The 15,400-nt window shown below is 38.8% G+C and overlaps 1 protein-coding gene across 1 annotated transcript; it reads left to right on the top strand.

The window, feature by feature from the left end:
- Positions 1-3,411: 3,411 nt before the first annotated feature.
- Positions 3,412-7,737, top strand: LOC122652304 (60S ribosomal protein L10-like). The gene is made up of 4 exons (XM_043846011.1): positions 3,412-3,495; positions 6,010-6,511; positions 7,344-7,425; positions 7,621-7,737. Exons 1-4 carry the CDS (start codon positions 3,486-3,488, stop codon positions 7,684-7,686), a joined length of 660 nt encoding a protein of 219 aa, XP_043701946.1. The 5' UTR covers positions 3,412-3,485; the 3' UTR covers positions 7,687-7,737.
- Positions 7,738-15,400: the final 7,663 nt, after the last annotated feature.

The raw sequence follows: 15,400 nt of genomic DNA, 5'->3' as shown, positions 1-15,400 counted from the left end.
GTCATCAACCTTTTTGGATTATTTTTCTGTGGGACCCACATGCCCATGTCCTAGACACCCTAATTGAACCTTTGGACCATGAGGACCCCTGCCCTCATCATTGATTGGTTGTGTGGGCCATGAAAGTGGGCCCACAAAGCTTAACTTAGGTTAATGATGTGTTTTATATACCCTAATCTAAACCAAATCGACCCTAGTGGACAATTAAGTCCTATGGACTTAGGGTACACCCCAAACATGACCTATGGACCTAATGGTGATGGCTAAAGCCAAACAAGCCCTAAGACCTAACTAAAACCCATTTAAAGACCTATGGGTCAACTACATTCTAAGACCCCTAAACCCAACACACCCTAAGGCTCATCTAACCCCTTAAAGGATAGGAAAACCCCTCTTTTTCACTTATCTCTCCCCCTCCCCCATAAACCGTGGAGGAGAAGAGACAAGAGAAGAAGGAAAGAAGAAGGAGAAGTAGAAGTAGGAGAGGAATAGGAGGGGAAGGGAAGAAGGTGGAAGCCATGCAAAGATGGCTGGCAGCCCCACACCTCCTCCCAAGCTGGCCAGACCCAAGGGAGAAGAGAAAGAGGAGGAGAAGAGATGGAGAGAGTGGCTGGAAGAAGGAAGCTCACCAAGGTAAGCTCCCTAAACCTAGCTCTCCCCCATTTCTCTTTGATTTTGGTAATTCCTTGAGCTAGGGCTAACCTAGGGTTCCATTTTGGGACTCAAGGTGAAGCTCAGCCCTAGTTGGGAGCTCTAATGATGTTGTCCTAGGCCTCCAAGTGCTGCAATTGCAGCCATGGCTAATGAATCCCTGATTTGAACCTTGAAACCCAACCCTTGGACCAATATGAGACCTAAACCATGTAGGATCTTGGATCCTTGATGGTGAGGCAAGGATCTAGTGACCCTAGGAAGGCTTAGACACCTCTCATTTGTCTTTGAGAGCTTGGGGCACTCCAAGCTTCAAGCTGGAGCAAAAGGCCTCTGAAATCTCGGAAGAGACTGCCGGCGGACAAACGATCGGATCCATCTATCGTGGTACCGCCCGTCAGTCCGCCCAGTATAAACCCTGTGTGTTGGCCTGAGCGGATGAAGGCACGGATTCACTCTGTTTGCCTCTGCCCGAAGCCTGTTGCTCTCGGGTCTGTCTCAGGAATTGAACGGATGTAGGGGCGGACCCAAGAAGCACATCCGCCCGTGGATCCGTTCCCTTTTATGATTGCCTCAGGTGTCGAACGGATCAACGACCCGATTCAACTAAGAAGTTCCATTCGTGGGTCCGCTCGCTCTATGTTTTCCTTTTGGCCTGAACAGAGTCAGGGTCGGATTCACCTCTGCTGAAACCGTCCATGAATCCGCTCGCACTGCCTTGGTTGAAATCTGATTTTAACCTTGAGAGCCTAGCATGGGACCCTTCTATGCATACTTTAATGATTGTTTTTGTGTTCCTAGGCTACCCAACTCAATGGATAGCAGGGAGCCTAGGTGAGATTCATGTCAACCACACGCGGCGGCGCCCATGTTAGGTGAGTGGGTTCTGGGTGATTTGTTGGGTCTGAATATATATTAATATGAAATCTTAAGCGCTAATATATACTTATAAGCATTGTGCGCATTGCATTATTATTCAGCTCTGAACTGTTGTGAATGCGATATTATGCTCACCATTGTATCGGGCTACGGTGCTGGGTGTGTCGGTACCGAAACCCCAATTTATTTAATTATAAAAACTGCTATATGTCATCCTGAACTGTATGTGCCGTGCCGTGCCGTGCTGGTACCCGAGTACTAGATGGAATGGGACGTTGATGTATTAGGAATACCTCTTGGGACGATAGGACTTGCATATAGTATATCTGCGGCTAGGATGCTTGTTCCCTTATGCTACGACCCTTGCCAACATGGGTTTATGTGTTGGATAGTCTGAGCACCTGCGGTCTGTGGAAGTGGGAGAAGCCAGGACAGGGGTAGTGATGGCTATCGGGGTTTGCCACTGGGTGGTCATGATGGCTTCTACCGACGCAGGTTCCCTTGTGATAATTGAGGTTTCACTGGGGCGATAGGATAAGTGACCCTCAGTGTCTCCCGAGTTATCACAGTAGCATATATTTGACCGATAGAATTGTGTGCTAGGTGAAAAATGAATCTAACATCAGCATGCATCATTCTGATTGATATTGATTGTATGGTGTATGTGCATTCCCCTGTGTTCCCTCACTAGCTAGTCTAGCTAACCCCGTTGCGCAACCCCTTTTTAGTTGTTATGCAGGAGGTACTACTTAGATAAGCACCGTTGGATGCGAATCAAGTGGAGCCAATGACTGTGGCTTGGATGTAGGCGTACACCCAAGAGTGGTGCCATTGTGGCAATTATTTATCATTTAATTTCTATTTTCATTCTACAATCATGTATAAACTGTGTGTTTATTTAATAGGAGAGTAATGAATGGTTACTTATATTAGAATTGGAATATGTGTTATCATTAGAGAACCGATACTCTATTATTTCACATGATTTAATTTAATTTCGCTTCCGTTAACTCTGTTTCTGGAACGATTTATTTTCCTTTGTAAGTTCCTTTCTGTTATCAATATGTGATGACAGGGTGGACTGTGGCTCGGGACACTGTATCTGCGATCCTTGTAGGTGTTGGGATGATGTGTGATTGTCCCAGTCAGACCCCTATGTGGCAAAATATCTTACATCGGGATAGGGGCATGACAGATATGGTCAGTTAAGTAAGCCATTGTTCAACAAATCCAAGGTCTTAAAAAAAACCCAAAAAAACGAGAACGTTTTTTAAATGCGTTTAAAATGGGATTGGTTGCCATTTGCTTTTTTCCCATATGTTTGAAAAACATATAACAAAACATGTTTAAAACTGAAGCGCATTTAAAATGAACGCGTTATATATTTTGTATAGAGAGGGGGGGATCGAACCGGGGAGGGGATAAGGTACCAGGCAGGAGACTCGCACCGTTAGATTCTAAATACACCTCGTCAAAAGCCCACCGCCAAAAAGGGTGGACCATGGAGATTAAAGACCTAGATTTGGGAATTTTAATTTCTCGTCCCATGCATGGTTTCAAATATCGTTATCGGATTAAGTTTTATCGGCCATGTCTGCTACATTGATACTTGGCCGATATAGTATCGGTGTAACATTTCGTAGTAAGAGCAAAACCATCTAAAAATTAAAAGTAAAACCGTCTGATACGAACTGATACAGCCAAACCATATCGGTTATCGAAATATCCCGATATTTGAAAACTATCGGCCCATGGGCCCATGGGCCTAAGTGTCCATGACGCACGCCCACACGAAAATGTAATAAGAAGCGTAGAGACTTTGGCCTTGACACGGTGGTTTGGGGGGTTCATTCGGCTACTCCTATCCTATAAATATCATAGGCTTAGGGTTTTCACTCTTGTTCTTCGCTATCATTCTCGTCAAGAAACCCTAGAGGTTCTGAAGATTTCTCGCCATGGGGAGAAGTAAGAATCTCTTTTACTTTTGCTTCTATATCTCTGTCAATTGTTCTTGCATGGTATTCGTCTCCCTCCTGGGTGGCATGCGAGAGGATGCGAGGCCTTTGTGCATTTATGCAGTTATATATATAATATATTTTTGTTATTGAAGTATAGATTCGATTTTTCTTTTGTTTATTTGGTTTTGATGAGTTTATTCTTGTAGTGATTTGATAAATTTGTGGCTTAATAGGAGTGCTAATCGGAGAGATCTGTATGCTTTATGAGTTTTTGGATGCCTATTTTCGATTCAAATTGTTATTTTGTTTTCTAATTAAGCTGACCTAGTTGTATTCATCTGTTTCTGTTGTTTTATGGATGAAATCTTGTAAGGAATTTGTGTTCATTTGTTTCAGCGTGTCCATGGATTTTGTGTCTAGATTCTAAAGGTAGGGTTCATTTCCCTTTTTTCAGAGTCTTGTTTGGGTTGGTCTGTTGGGTTTGATGGCTAGGCGGTTTAATACAGGGTTTTCTTAGTAAACCCTCCCTCTCTCAAGTAGGAGCTGTGCAGGTTATTTTGTCGGATTGGGTTGGAGTTCTCTATTCAATTAGATTTTAATACAAATAAATATTGTGGTTTTGGAATAGTGGTAAGGGTTTTTCTCATACAGGGGAGGAGAAAATTTTGGAGGGAATTTTGATGGATGATTTCATGTTAAATTTTGCAGAAGTAGGCATTAATAAGTTTAGTATTTGATTTGATTACAGTTATATAGCATATATGGCTTTATTATGGGTCGTTATGTCATGGCATGGTGGGTGTCTCCTTCGGTGCAGTGGTGGGCGCATGAAATGGTTAGGTATTCGTGCAGAGTTTTATAAATTTGATTACATGGGTTTGTAATGATGGAGTGGATGAGTTGGTGATATTGTTCATAAATCTTATATGTGGACTGATGATGGTGGTGGTGGTGCGGTTCCATAATCAGAATTAACACCTTTTATTGGTAATAGGTTATAAATTATGTTACCCCGATATAGCATTTGAAGTTGTTTCAAACTTTAAATTACTACACTGAAAAGTGTAAACATCTGCACTAATGATTGTAATGCTAGTTAGATGGGACATGTTTTACTATGTGCGAGCTGCCTTTAAGCTGTTGACATGAGAGTTCCATATATTATTGGGTCAATGCATGAACTTCGTCCCTGTATTGGCAGGCAGTGGTGAGGTTAGTTTATTAGGAAATTCCTTCAACTTGAAGATGGGTCTAGCGTATTTAACAAATGGGAACTGTAGTGATCGTTGTCTGTAAACAGTCTCTGTGAACTATTTGGAATGATTTATAACCCAGTTTGTAACAGGAAATTATTAATTGATTTCAGTCAATAGCAGAAGCTACTCAAGAAAATGAAGAATTTGTTGATATACTTTGATTGGAAAATAGCTTAGTCATTAAAAAGTTTGGCATCTTGACCATATCCTACTATTCATTCAGTTTCCATTTTTGGAGATCCACTAAATTCTAAATTCAGGCAAGGTGCCCCAATGATCGGAGGATTATTACCATTTGAAGGTTGGTATAGGCATTTTCAGAGTCTTAACCATCATTACCTGCTTGTTTATCATAATATCAAGCAATGGAGGAGATCCCATTTGGGCTTTGTTTGTACAAGAGGGCAGCTGGCACTTTCTTGCCTTTTCTGTCTGCACCGCAGGTTACTTTTTGGTCACACACATTTGATGAGCTGGTGAGCTGCAGCTTTACTGAATGTCTCTTAAAACTAAGATTAGAAACCCCTTATATCCTGCTGGCTGCATTGAACTCGTTGAGAGACAGCAGCTTTTGCTATGGACATAAGATTCACTTGTCTAGTATAGTTGCCAGTAAATTATTAATTCATCTATATTATAGTTATGTTGGCCTCTTTTGGACCAAAGAAACATGATATTTGTTGATGGACTAGTTTGCACACTCTATATGGATGTTTTAATCTAGCATTATATATTATAAACATTTGTTTGTAATTCTCATTTTCCCCCTCGATCTTTTTTTCATCTCCTTTTTCTGTATGAATGCTGTCCAGAATATATTTATATCCAGATGTAGTGATATGCCTGAAAATATAACGGTGTATGATTTTATATTTGTTGATCTTCATATGACGTGTCTGGTTAATTACTGACTTGGGATAATGCTAAAAATTAGATCATTAATTCAACCCTTTCCTTTAATGTATAATAATTCATTTGAGAGTTGGGCAAACCTTTTCCAGAACTTGTTTACTGCTCTTTTCTGTGGATATTATCATGTGTATTAAATTATGATTCCATGCTTTCTGTTAGTCCTATATTTATTATCAGATGTGGCCATTCCAAGTAATATATGCTTTCTGTTTCTTTTATATTTGTTATCAGATGTGGCCCCAAGTACTGTATTTTTAAGAGCAGGATCATTGTCAACTTGTCATAACTAAATCTAATTGTTTTTGTGAAGATCATTTGATGTGTGGTTGACAGACTTATTGTTACAAACGCAGGACCTGCAAGGTGCTATCGCCAAATCAAGAACAAGCCATATCCAAAATCACGGTACTGTCGTGGTGTCCCTGACTCAAAGATTAGGATTTATGATGTGGGTATGAAGAAGAAAGGCGTGGATGAGTTCCCTTTCTGTGTCCACTTGGTGAGTTGGGAGAAGGAGAATGTCTCAAGTGAGGCTCTTGAGGCTGCTCGTATCGCCTGCAACAAGTACATGACAAAGTTTGCAGGCAAGGATGCTTTCCATTTGAGGGTTAGGGTGCACCCTTTCCATGTTCTGAGGATCAATAAGATGCTTTCATGCGCTGGAGCTGATAGGCTCCAGACTGGTATGAGGGGTGCTTTTGGTAAGCCACAAGGAACTTGTGCAAGAGTGAGCATTGGTCAGGTCCTCCTATCCGTCCGCTGCAAGGATAATAACAGCACTCATGCGCAGGAGGCTCTCCGCCGTGCCAAGTTCAAGTTCCCTGGTCGCCAAAAGATTATTGTTAGCAGGAAGTGGTATGTATATTTGGTGTTTCTACTATATGTTACCCAGGTTCTAACGAGGGTCTTGAAGTCCCAGACCCTCGTGCTCATGCATAGTCCATGCAAAGGTGGGAAGGTTATTAAACATTAAATTAGACTGTCCAATATACCCTGGCAAGGACCCAACATCAGATGGATGTTGAGTGACCATCTTACATAGTCCCTCATGGTATGATCTATGGATACTTTTGATTCTTGAAAAAATGATGATATTTACTAGAGCAATGTTTTGACATCTAATTTCCTACAGTACATCTGTGTATTCATTTATTATAAATAATTCTGAAGAATCACTATAGGAAATTAGAAGAATCGCTAGATTGTCACCATCATCCAACATGATCCATGACCCAATCTAGATCTTTTCCTTTACACTATTTTTGCCTTCTGTACTATTCCAGCAAACTGTATTATCGTGATAGTTGGTTTGATTAATTTTATGGTAGGATCTTATTGAGGGGGCACCATCAAGTTGTACCCTTTGTATTGAGTTAGGGTCTTAGCATTTCATCAATATTGTGTGCTGTTGTTCCAATCTGAAGTCCTTGTGAAAGAAACTCTCCTTGAAATCAATTTAATGTTCACAGATGATGCTCTGTATGAGAAGTCCCCCTCCCTACAATGTAAATATGAAAGGATAAATTAGGATAAATTCTTTCATAATCAACTCAAGCCCTATCATTATATACTGTCCTGACCACAATGGTTCATTTGATAATTATTTGGTTTGGAGGAAGACTTTTGATAAACCAATCTAGATTATCATTCTCGCACATTCACTAACCCTCCTTGCTCCATTTTTCAGGGGATTTACCAAGTACAATCGTACTGATTATCTGAAGTGGAAGTCGGAGAACAGAATTGTATCAGATGGTGTCAATGCCAAGGTCTGTTTTCTGCTTATTAGCCTGATTGTTCATTCTCTAATGTTGAATGCTAAGCATCTTATGGCTACGATGATTTTGTCCCCCCTTTTTAACTGTTGAATAGTGTTGGTTATTTTAATTTATTCCATTGATTTGCTTGATTCACGTGTCAATTGAAAATTACTTACAGAATTCAGTCTTGTAATGTGTATGCAGCTTCTTGGGTGCCATGGACCTTTGGCACGACGCACTCCTGGGAGAGCTTTTTTGGATGCTGTTTGAGATATTTTCCTTTAGTTTACTGGGACCTTTAAATCTAAAGTTCGTTCAGTTTGTTTTTTTTTTGGTCGTAGGTTGTTATTGCACTTTATTCTTGTGGGTTCTCACAAAGTCTGGATTACCTTCTAGTGGAAATTCGCTTGGGTTTTGTTTTACAATACAATTACTGTTGCTATGAATTAATGCATGATTCCTGAGAAGGTTTCATTCTGGATTCAAGGGATACGGTGTGCATCTTTTCTTTACAGTTCAGTCTCATTTCATGAATTAATGCATGATCCCTGAAAAGGTTTCATTCTATTCATGAATATCTTATTTATTAAATTGCATGCCCAGAAGCTAAGAATTTAATTTGATAGTATGGTTGGATCACAAAACGTTGTTGTAGCAGGTCTTTTCTTGAATTCTATTTTCAAGGGCTGCAACTTTGTAATGCCTTCCTTAATGATCAGTTTATTTTTAGAAAACACGTTCAACCTATTGATATGCTATTTTAAGTAGTTCACTTCAATTTCTAAGATTGAATATTCAACAAGCAAGTTGCAGAGATGATTGATTGGAAGGTTGCAATGACTGCTTGTCAAAGGTGGATAGAATTGAAATTACTTTGAACACAGGAGAGAGAGAATGGATTAATTTGAGATTGGCAATAAGTTGTGCCATGTTCCTGTTAATTTTATGATCTGAAGGTTTAAAGGTGCTTCATTTGGTCTTTCCGAACATTCGTAGGATTTTCTTGCACCCCTCCAAAAAAAGGGCTCATGTTCTCTGCATTGCATGTGCTGTGACCGGACACATGGGCCTGCCACTTAGGGAGCCAAGGTGGTCATTGTGCCCATCCCCATGTGTCTGTGCCTGCCACTTAGGGAGCCAAGGTGGTCATTGTGCCCATCCCCATGTGTCTGTGCGCAGCTTGCTCTCCGCCGCAGAAAACATTTTTCCAACAAAAAAAGTTCATAGGATGTGAAAAGAAATAAAACTTCCAAGGAGTGTTCCTCGGATAAGCAAACACTTAAGTGAGATGCTATTTGAAGCAAAAGTGAAAGCCACCAAATCTTACCAAATATAGCAATATATGTTTACTTCTAAACCAATATACTTCAATTTTAGTATTAAGAAAGACAATTCAATAATATCTCTACTTCAATTATCATGCAAAATTTATTATTTTTTAGGCTAAAATTATTTACATTATGGGGAAAAGAAGCCAATCGGTCGTAGGTATGGCGACCACGTCTAGACCTAAAAAGTGTTTTGGGTGCCTGGAAATTACCGCCTGCGTGATATAAACAGTGCTTTGGATGTGATGGTCAAGTGCTCACTTGCTGAACGTTTGGTCACGGGTTCAAGTCCTGAAAACAGCTTCTCTGGAAACAGGGGTACGACTGCGTACATTTGACCATAGCTATATGTTAAAAGGGAGAAATTCATTCTCATGGCTCTCTTGATAAATTGATCAAATTGGCCCTCATTGTGCCACATGGACAAATGAATAAGTAGTTCATGGTCTGTATTAATCGTGTGTTAAATTTCAAAGTCTAATTTAATCAAATACTTGCCCATGTATTGGCATGCAGTTCTTGAACCACTATAAGGTAGTCTCCCAGAGTCTTGAAATTTCAAAGCATTATTTCGGCATTCAACAAACATTGTTTGATTTGAAGTGTTACACATAAGCAGGGGGCCTTGGGGTTTATTACCTGTAAACAAAATTTTGGGCCCATCCAATCTTCCATTTGACAGATATTGGGTTCTCTTTGATAACCTTATCAAGGCACACTGTTCTGAAAAAAATGCCCAAAGAACAAATCCCTTGGTTGCACCTTTTTGTTGTTTTGAGATTTTCATTATAAAAAAAAAAAAAGATAAAAAAGGGGCAAGAGAACACTACTTGGTTGCGTGCCCCTACATCAATGCGGAGGCCAATGAGAGCGTGCACGCAAGTATCATAGGGAATGGGGTTTCCGCCTTTCCATGGGAGTGGATCGGTCATTTTGGACCTCTGTGTCTAGGTTTGCAGGGCCAGGAGACCAGGTAGCGCTCCCCCCCACCCCCCAAAAAAAAAGAAAAGAAAAGAAAAAGAAAAAAAGATACCATTTAAGTTCTATTTTGTTTAAGCTTTTTATTTTTAAATTATAAACAACACCACCTAGTTTTGTTGCAAATAGGCCAATACTAGAGAGATTACACCGCCAAGTATCAGGTCCTTGGGAAATAGAGTACATCCCAAATTTAAGATGTTCCTCTAGAGAGTCTTACACAATGGCATACCTGTAAATCTGTAAAAGAAATCTTGGCTAAATGGAGTAATCTAAATCCTCTTTGCCCTTATTGTAATTCTCACCAGGAGTCAATTTGGCATGTTCATTTTACCTGTGATCTCTCTAGGAGGATCTGGGCCACATGATCGCTAGTTCTTTGAAAGGAGAATCTCAATCACTCCTCCACTCAAACATTCTTTTTAGATCTCATTAACACCTTACATTCTAACAAAAGTACTTGCAGATGGGTCTTTAGTATCATCACAATCACATCCTATTTCATAAGTTGATTTTAGATAATATCAATCGTTGGATTGCTGATTTGCACTTATCCCCATTTCCTAATGAAGAAGGGAATTACTTAATCGAACTCGATGGTAATGACTCTATTCCTCGTACATCTTTGATGTTTCTTATCTAACGGATCCTATTCTGATTTGTGCAGGATACACTAACAGGGTGTCTAGGCAAGTCAGGTTAGGCCTTTGGAATCCTGCATCAAAGTTCTTTTGTTTTAGTTCAATTAAACAGTACTTTAACAGAAAATTTTATAGAAGCTGAAGCCCATGTGCTTCTCAAAAGCTTAAAATTTTTTGATAGACTAACTTTCAAATGTGGAATGTGTCTCAAGAATTACAAGACATGATCAAGCAACCGTTTGGAAATTTACGACCTTGGTACTCTATTTATATTTTATCTCAGCTAGATTTGTACTCTCAAACAATTATTTTTTGTAATGATGGGGATAATCGGGTCTATTCTCTGTTTAATTGGCTTGGGAGGGGAATATCCTTTAGTGGATCTGTAAACGATATTATTTCTTTGCTTTGTTAATATATTGTTTCGTTTTTTCATAAAAAAAAAAAAAAAAATCCCACCTCTTCAAGTACTTGCACTTAGATAAGCCGTCACATGCTTATTCTTTTGTGGAATCTCTATTCTCCCCCGTTGCGTCTCATTTTGTGAATTTCGCTTTAAGTTGCTTGCCCTCTGAGGGAGAAGTGAGAGAAGCAGTGTTTAGTATTGGGGCTTTCACAGCCCCTACTGTGATGGTTTCCAAACTTTATTTTATTATTATTATTATTTTTGGGATGCTATTATTTAAATTCCTTTAATTTTGTCCATGGTTTTTTACTACACCGACCCCTTCGTTTGGTGTCAATCATACCATTTTGTGATTGATACCTAAAAAATCAGATGTAGTCTTTGTTGAATATTTCAGACCGATTAATTTATATATGTGTCTTATAAAGTGATAGCTAAAATTTTGGCTAAGAGACCGTACACCCTTTTGGATTTTACATTTTTCTCTACCAGGATGCATTTGTCCCTGGTCTGCAGATTGTTGATAATATTATAATATCTCAGGAATTTTCCATTTTCTTTCCCGTAAGAATTCATATGATAGGTTGGAATGGGGTCTGATTAGAGCAATCTTTGAGTTTCTAGGATTTGTAGGTAGATGGTGTGACTTGATAGGATACTTAATCTTGACAGTATCATATTCTATTAAGTTAGTAGGTGTTTACCCAAAAAAAAAAAAAAGTTCGTAGGTAGTTTTGAGAATATTAAATCCTCCGGAAGAATTAGGCAAGGATACCCTTTTAAGTCCTTTCATTTTTATTATTACCGTTACCGATCCTTATATGATCAAGAATCTTAACTCCATTACTCAGAAGCTATCATGGACTTTTGATGTAGAAGAAGAATTTTGGTTCCAGAAGTCGAGACATTTTTATATTTGGGATGGAGATGGGAATACCAAATATTACCATGCAATAAAAATTGAGGTCATTTGTGACGACTGGAACACCAAATATAGCAAACACCTTTGCTACTTCCTTAAATGATCTTTACACAACCTCACATCCTCTAGACCCATCTTTCGTAGAATGTCTCTTCAACCCAATCCTAGACCCAGATGAATCTTCTGCTTTATGCTTCATCCCCTTTGAGGAAGAGATTAAAGAAGTTGTTTTTGGCATGAGAGCTTACAAAGCACCAGGAGTTGATGGGTTTCAAACTTGTTTCTACCAATAATTCTGGGATGGTCAAATGTGACATTTACAGTTTTGTGTCCAATTTTTTTTTGCCACCAATACCTTACCTTTTGGTACTAATCACACACTCATTTATCTAATTCCTAAAAGAGAGTGTTATAAGAGTAGGTGATTTCAGACCTATCAGCCTCTGTAATGTGTCCTACAAAATCATTGCTAAATTGTTGGCCAATAGATTATAAAGGGTTTATTGCAGTCCTTTGTTTCTCCTTGCCAAGTTGCTTTTATTCCGGGGCGATATATCTCTAATAACATTATTCTAGCCCATAAATTTTTTTCACCATCTCAGAAAGAAAAAAGGTAAGCAAGGTTACCTTGCACTAAAACTTGATATGGCTAAGGCCTATGACAAGATTGAATGGGGTCTCCTCTGAGCAATCTTTGAATTTCTCGGCTTTATTGATGACTGGTGTGACCTGATAGGCCACCTAATATCCTTTGTGAAAATTAGAAGGATCCTCATTTGGATTCATCAACCCCTCTAGAGGAATCAAGCAAGGATGTTCTCTTAGCCCATACCTATTCATTACAGCTATATAAGTTTTATCCCGTCTCCTTTCTACTTATAAAGACCTCAATATGTCTAAAGGGATAAAACTTGCTCGAAATGCTCCTAAAATATCCCACCTTTTCTTCGTTGATGATACTTTTATTTTTTGTCGAGCAACTTTAGAGGATATCATCCCAAGGGGTCAGCTCAGTTGGCAAAAGACCAACTCCTCAAATAAAGAGGTCATGAGTTCAGACCACGTTGGGGCCTATCCCCCCCTATTAAAGCTCGCCAATTCCAAAAAAAAAAATAAAAAAATTTAGAGGATATCCTTTCAATTAAGTCCATTTTAGATCTTTTTTCAGATCTATTTGGACAATACATTAACCTAAAGAAAAGTGGTGTTTGTTTTAGCAAATGTCATTGCAGATGATCGTAGAAGATTCACCAAAATCCTTGAAATCAAAGAGATGTCTCAAGAAATAATTTATTTGGGAATCAATCTATTTCACAAGAGAGCTAGATCAAAAAGTCTTCACCAAATCTTGCACTGAATCAAGAATAAACTGTCAGGTTGGAAAGCTAACCTATTATCCAATGCAGGACGTAAGATTCTCACTCAATCAGTTCTCTCTTCTATTCCTAATTATCTCATGTCCTGTTTTGTCTTTCCAATAAAATTTGTAAATTAATTGACTCTATTTGTTTGAGATTTTGGAATGGAGACAGGGAAGGTTCTCGAAAATTCCATCCAATCTCCTTGGAAAAGATCTGCACCCCCAAACCACAAGGTGGCCTTGGTCTGTGTACCTCTATAACCCAAAATAAAGTTCTTCTTTTGAAATTAGGTTGGAGACTGATTACTGATTCTCAATCCTTATGGTCAATTGTCTTGAAAGCCAAATATTCTCACAATAGATCTTTTTTTAACTCCTACACCATTAAAAGAAAAGGGACCTGGACATGGAACAGTATTGCCACAATCTTCCAATATTAAAATCCTTGGTTAGTACGAGGATTGGAACCAATAATGACACTTTTTTCTGGACTGACCCTTGGTGTCAACAACAACCACTGATCTCATCCCATCCTCAATGTTTTCAATTGACAACCAGCTTAGAGTCTGCCACTTTATTGATTCTACCCAGTGGAAAACAACCCTCATCAATGACCACCTACCTTCAGGTACTGTGAATACAATCTCAAATCTACCTTTATCCTCTGAGATGGATAAATGGTGGTGTCACTCACTACAACAAAAAGGGCTTATAACTGCGCTTTTTTCCGCAGTAAAAAGTAAAAAAATCCGTAGCAATAGCCTATAGCTATGGAGTACCTACGGTTTTCTATTTGCAGCTACAAGTGTCGTCGCTACTTCTGTAACTACGGATATCCTACCGCAGGAAAAGGGTACTCTATAGCTGTGGTTTTTTAGCTGCGGATTTTTCCGCAGCAAATCTATAGCTGCGGATGTTTAGATGCGGACTTTTCCGCAGCAAGTCTATAACTGCGGAGTTTTAGATGCGGACTTTTCCGTAGCAAGTCTATAGCTGCAGATGTTTTAGATGCGGATTTTTTCGCAGCAAGTCTATAGCTACGGATGTTTAGATGCAGACTTTTTCGCAGCAAGTCTATAGCTACGGAGTTTTAGGTGCGGACTTTTCCACAACAAGTTTATAGCTGTGGATTTCTTTGATGCGGATTTTTCCACAACAAATCTATAGCTACGGATTTTTTTATGCATATTATTCTACAACAAATCTATAGCTGCGGATTTGTAGTTGCGAATGTTTTCGCAGCAAATATAGCTACAATTGTTTAGCTACGGATATCTCCACTGCAAATCTATAACTGTGGATATTTTGATGTGGATTTTCCCACAGTAAAGTTATAGATGCAGATATTTAGCTGTGGATTTTCCTGTAGTAAATTTATAACTGTAGATTTTACCTGCAGAATTTTGTGGCTAAAAACTTGTGACTGCGATTTTCTAGTTATAGATTGTTGTGCTACGGATATTAGCTGCATATATATATATATATAACACCTATTTCTTGCATCCACATAATCCATTCAATACAAAATAGATAACAACTATTTATCATCCCAAATACATATAAATACATAAATCTTGTTTATCATCCCAATCACTTAAATTCAAAATACATCTAAAAGTAAAATCATGTTCATCTTCTGAATCACTTATCATCAGGAATCTTCTCAACCAAATTGGCATCTAAATACCTTCAGAATATGCCCAATAACAGTAACACCTGACACCCTCGAATTCCTTCTCAATGGTGAAAATTTATTTGGAAATTAAAAACCATCCTAAATTCACCATTTTCTTATGGAGAATCAGTTATGAAGCATTCCCAATTAAGCTCTCCTTAGCCAAGTGGAGCAATATTGATCACATTTGTCCCTTTTGCAATGAGCAACAAGAATCTGTTTGGCATGCTTGTTTGCATGTACCATACCAGCCACGATATGGGTGTTTGGACCCCTAGGCCTTTTAACCAATAATGTTAACCCCCCCTCTAACCTAGCAATTCCTCCTTAATCTTTATGGATCTCTGATTTGAATATGTTCAACAGATTAGATGATAAGGAGCAAATCAAACTTGACAATGGTAATGTATTTACGGAGTTGTGAAAAAAAATCTTTTTTTGCTTTGGTTGAACTGGATTACATCAACTCAACTAGCACCATAGAAGCAGAAGCTAGAGGGCTTTTTAGTGGACTAACCTTTGCAAGTTCATAGGGATGGCACACTGTATAGATATGGAATGTTTTAGACGAGCTGCAACAGATCATCAATGATCCTATGACTACTCATGGTTTTTGGAATTCTCTTTACATTTTTTATCAGCTCAGAACTTTTACTCATACAATTTCTGTTTTG

This window comes from Telopea speciosissima, chromosome 2 (genome assembly GCF_018873765.1).
Source record: "Telopea speciosissima isolate NSW1024214 ecotype Mountain lineage chromosome 2, Tspe_v1, whole genome shotgun sequence".
Taxonomy (NCBI): Eukaryota; Viridiplantae; Streptophyta; class Magnoliopsida; order Proteales; family Proteaceae; genus Telopea; species Telopea speciosissima.
Note: the sequence above shows the minus strand (reverse complement) of the source record. Positions and strands in the feature narration are given on the sequence as shown.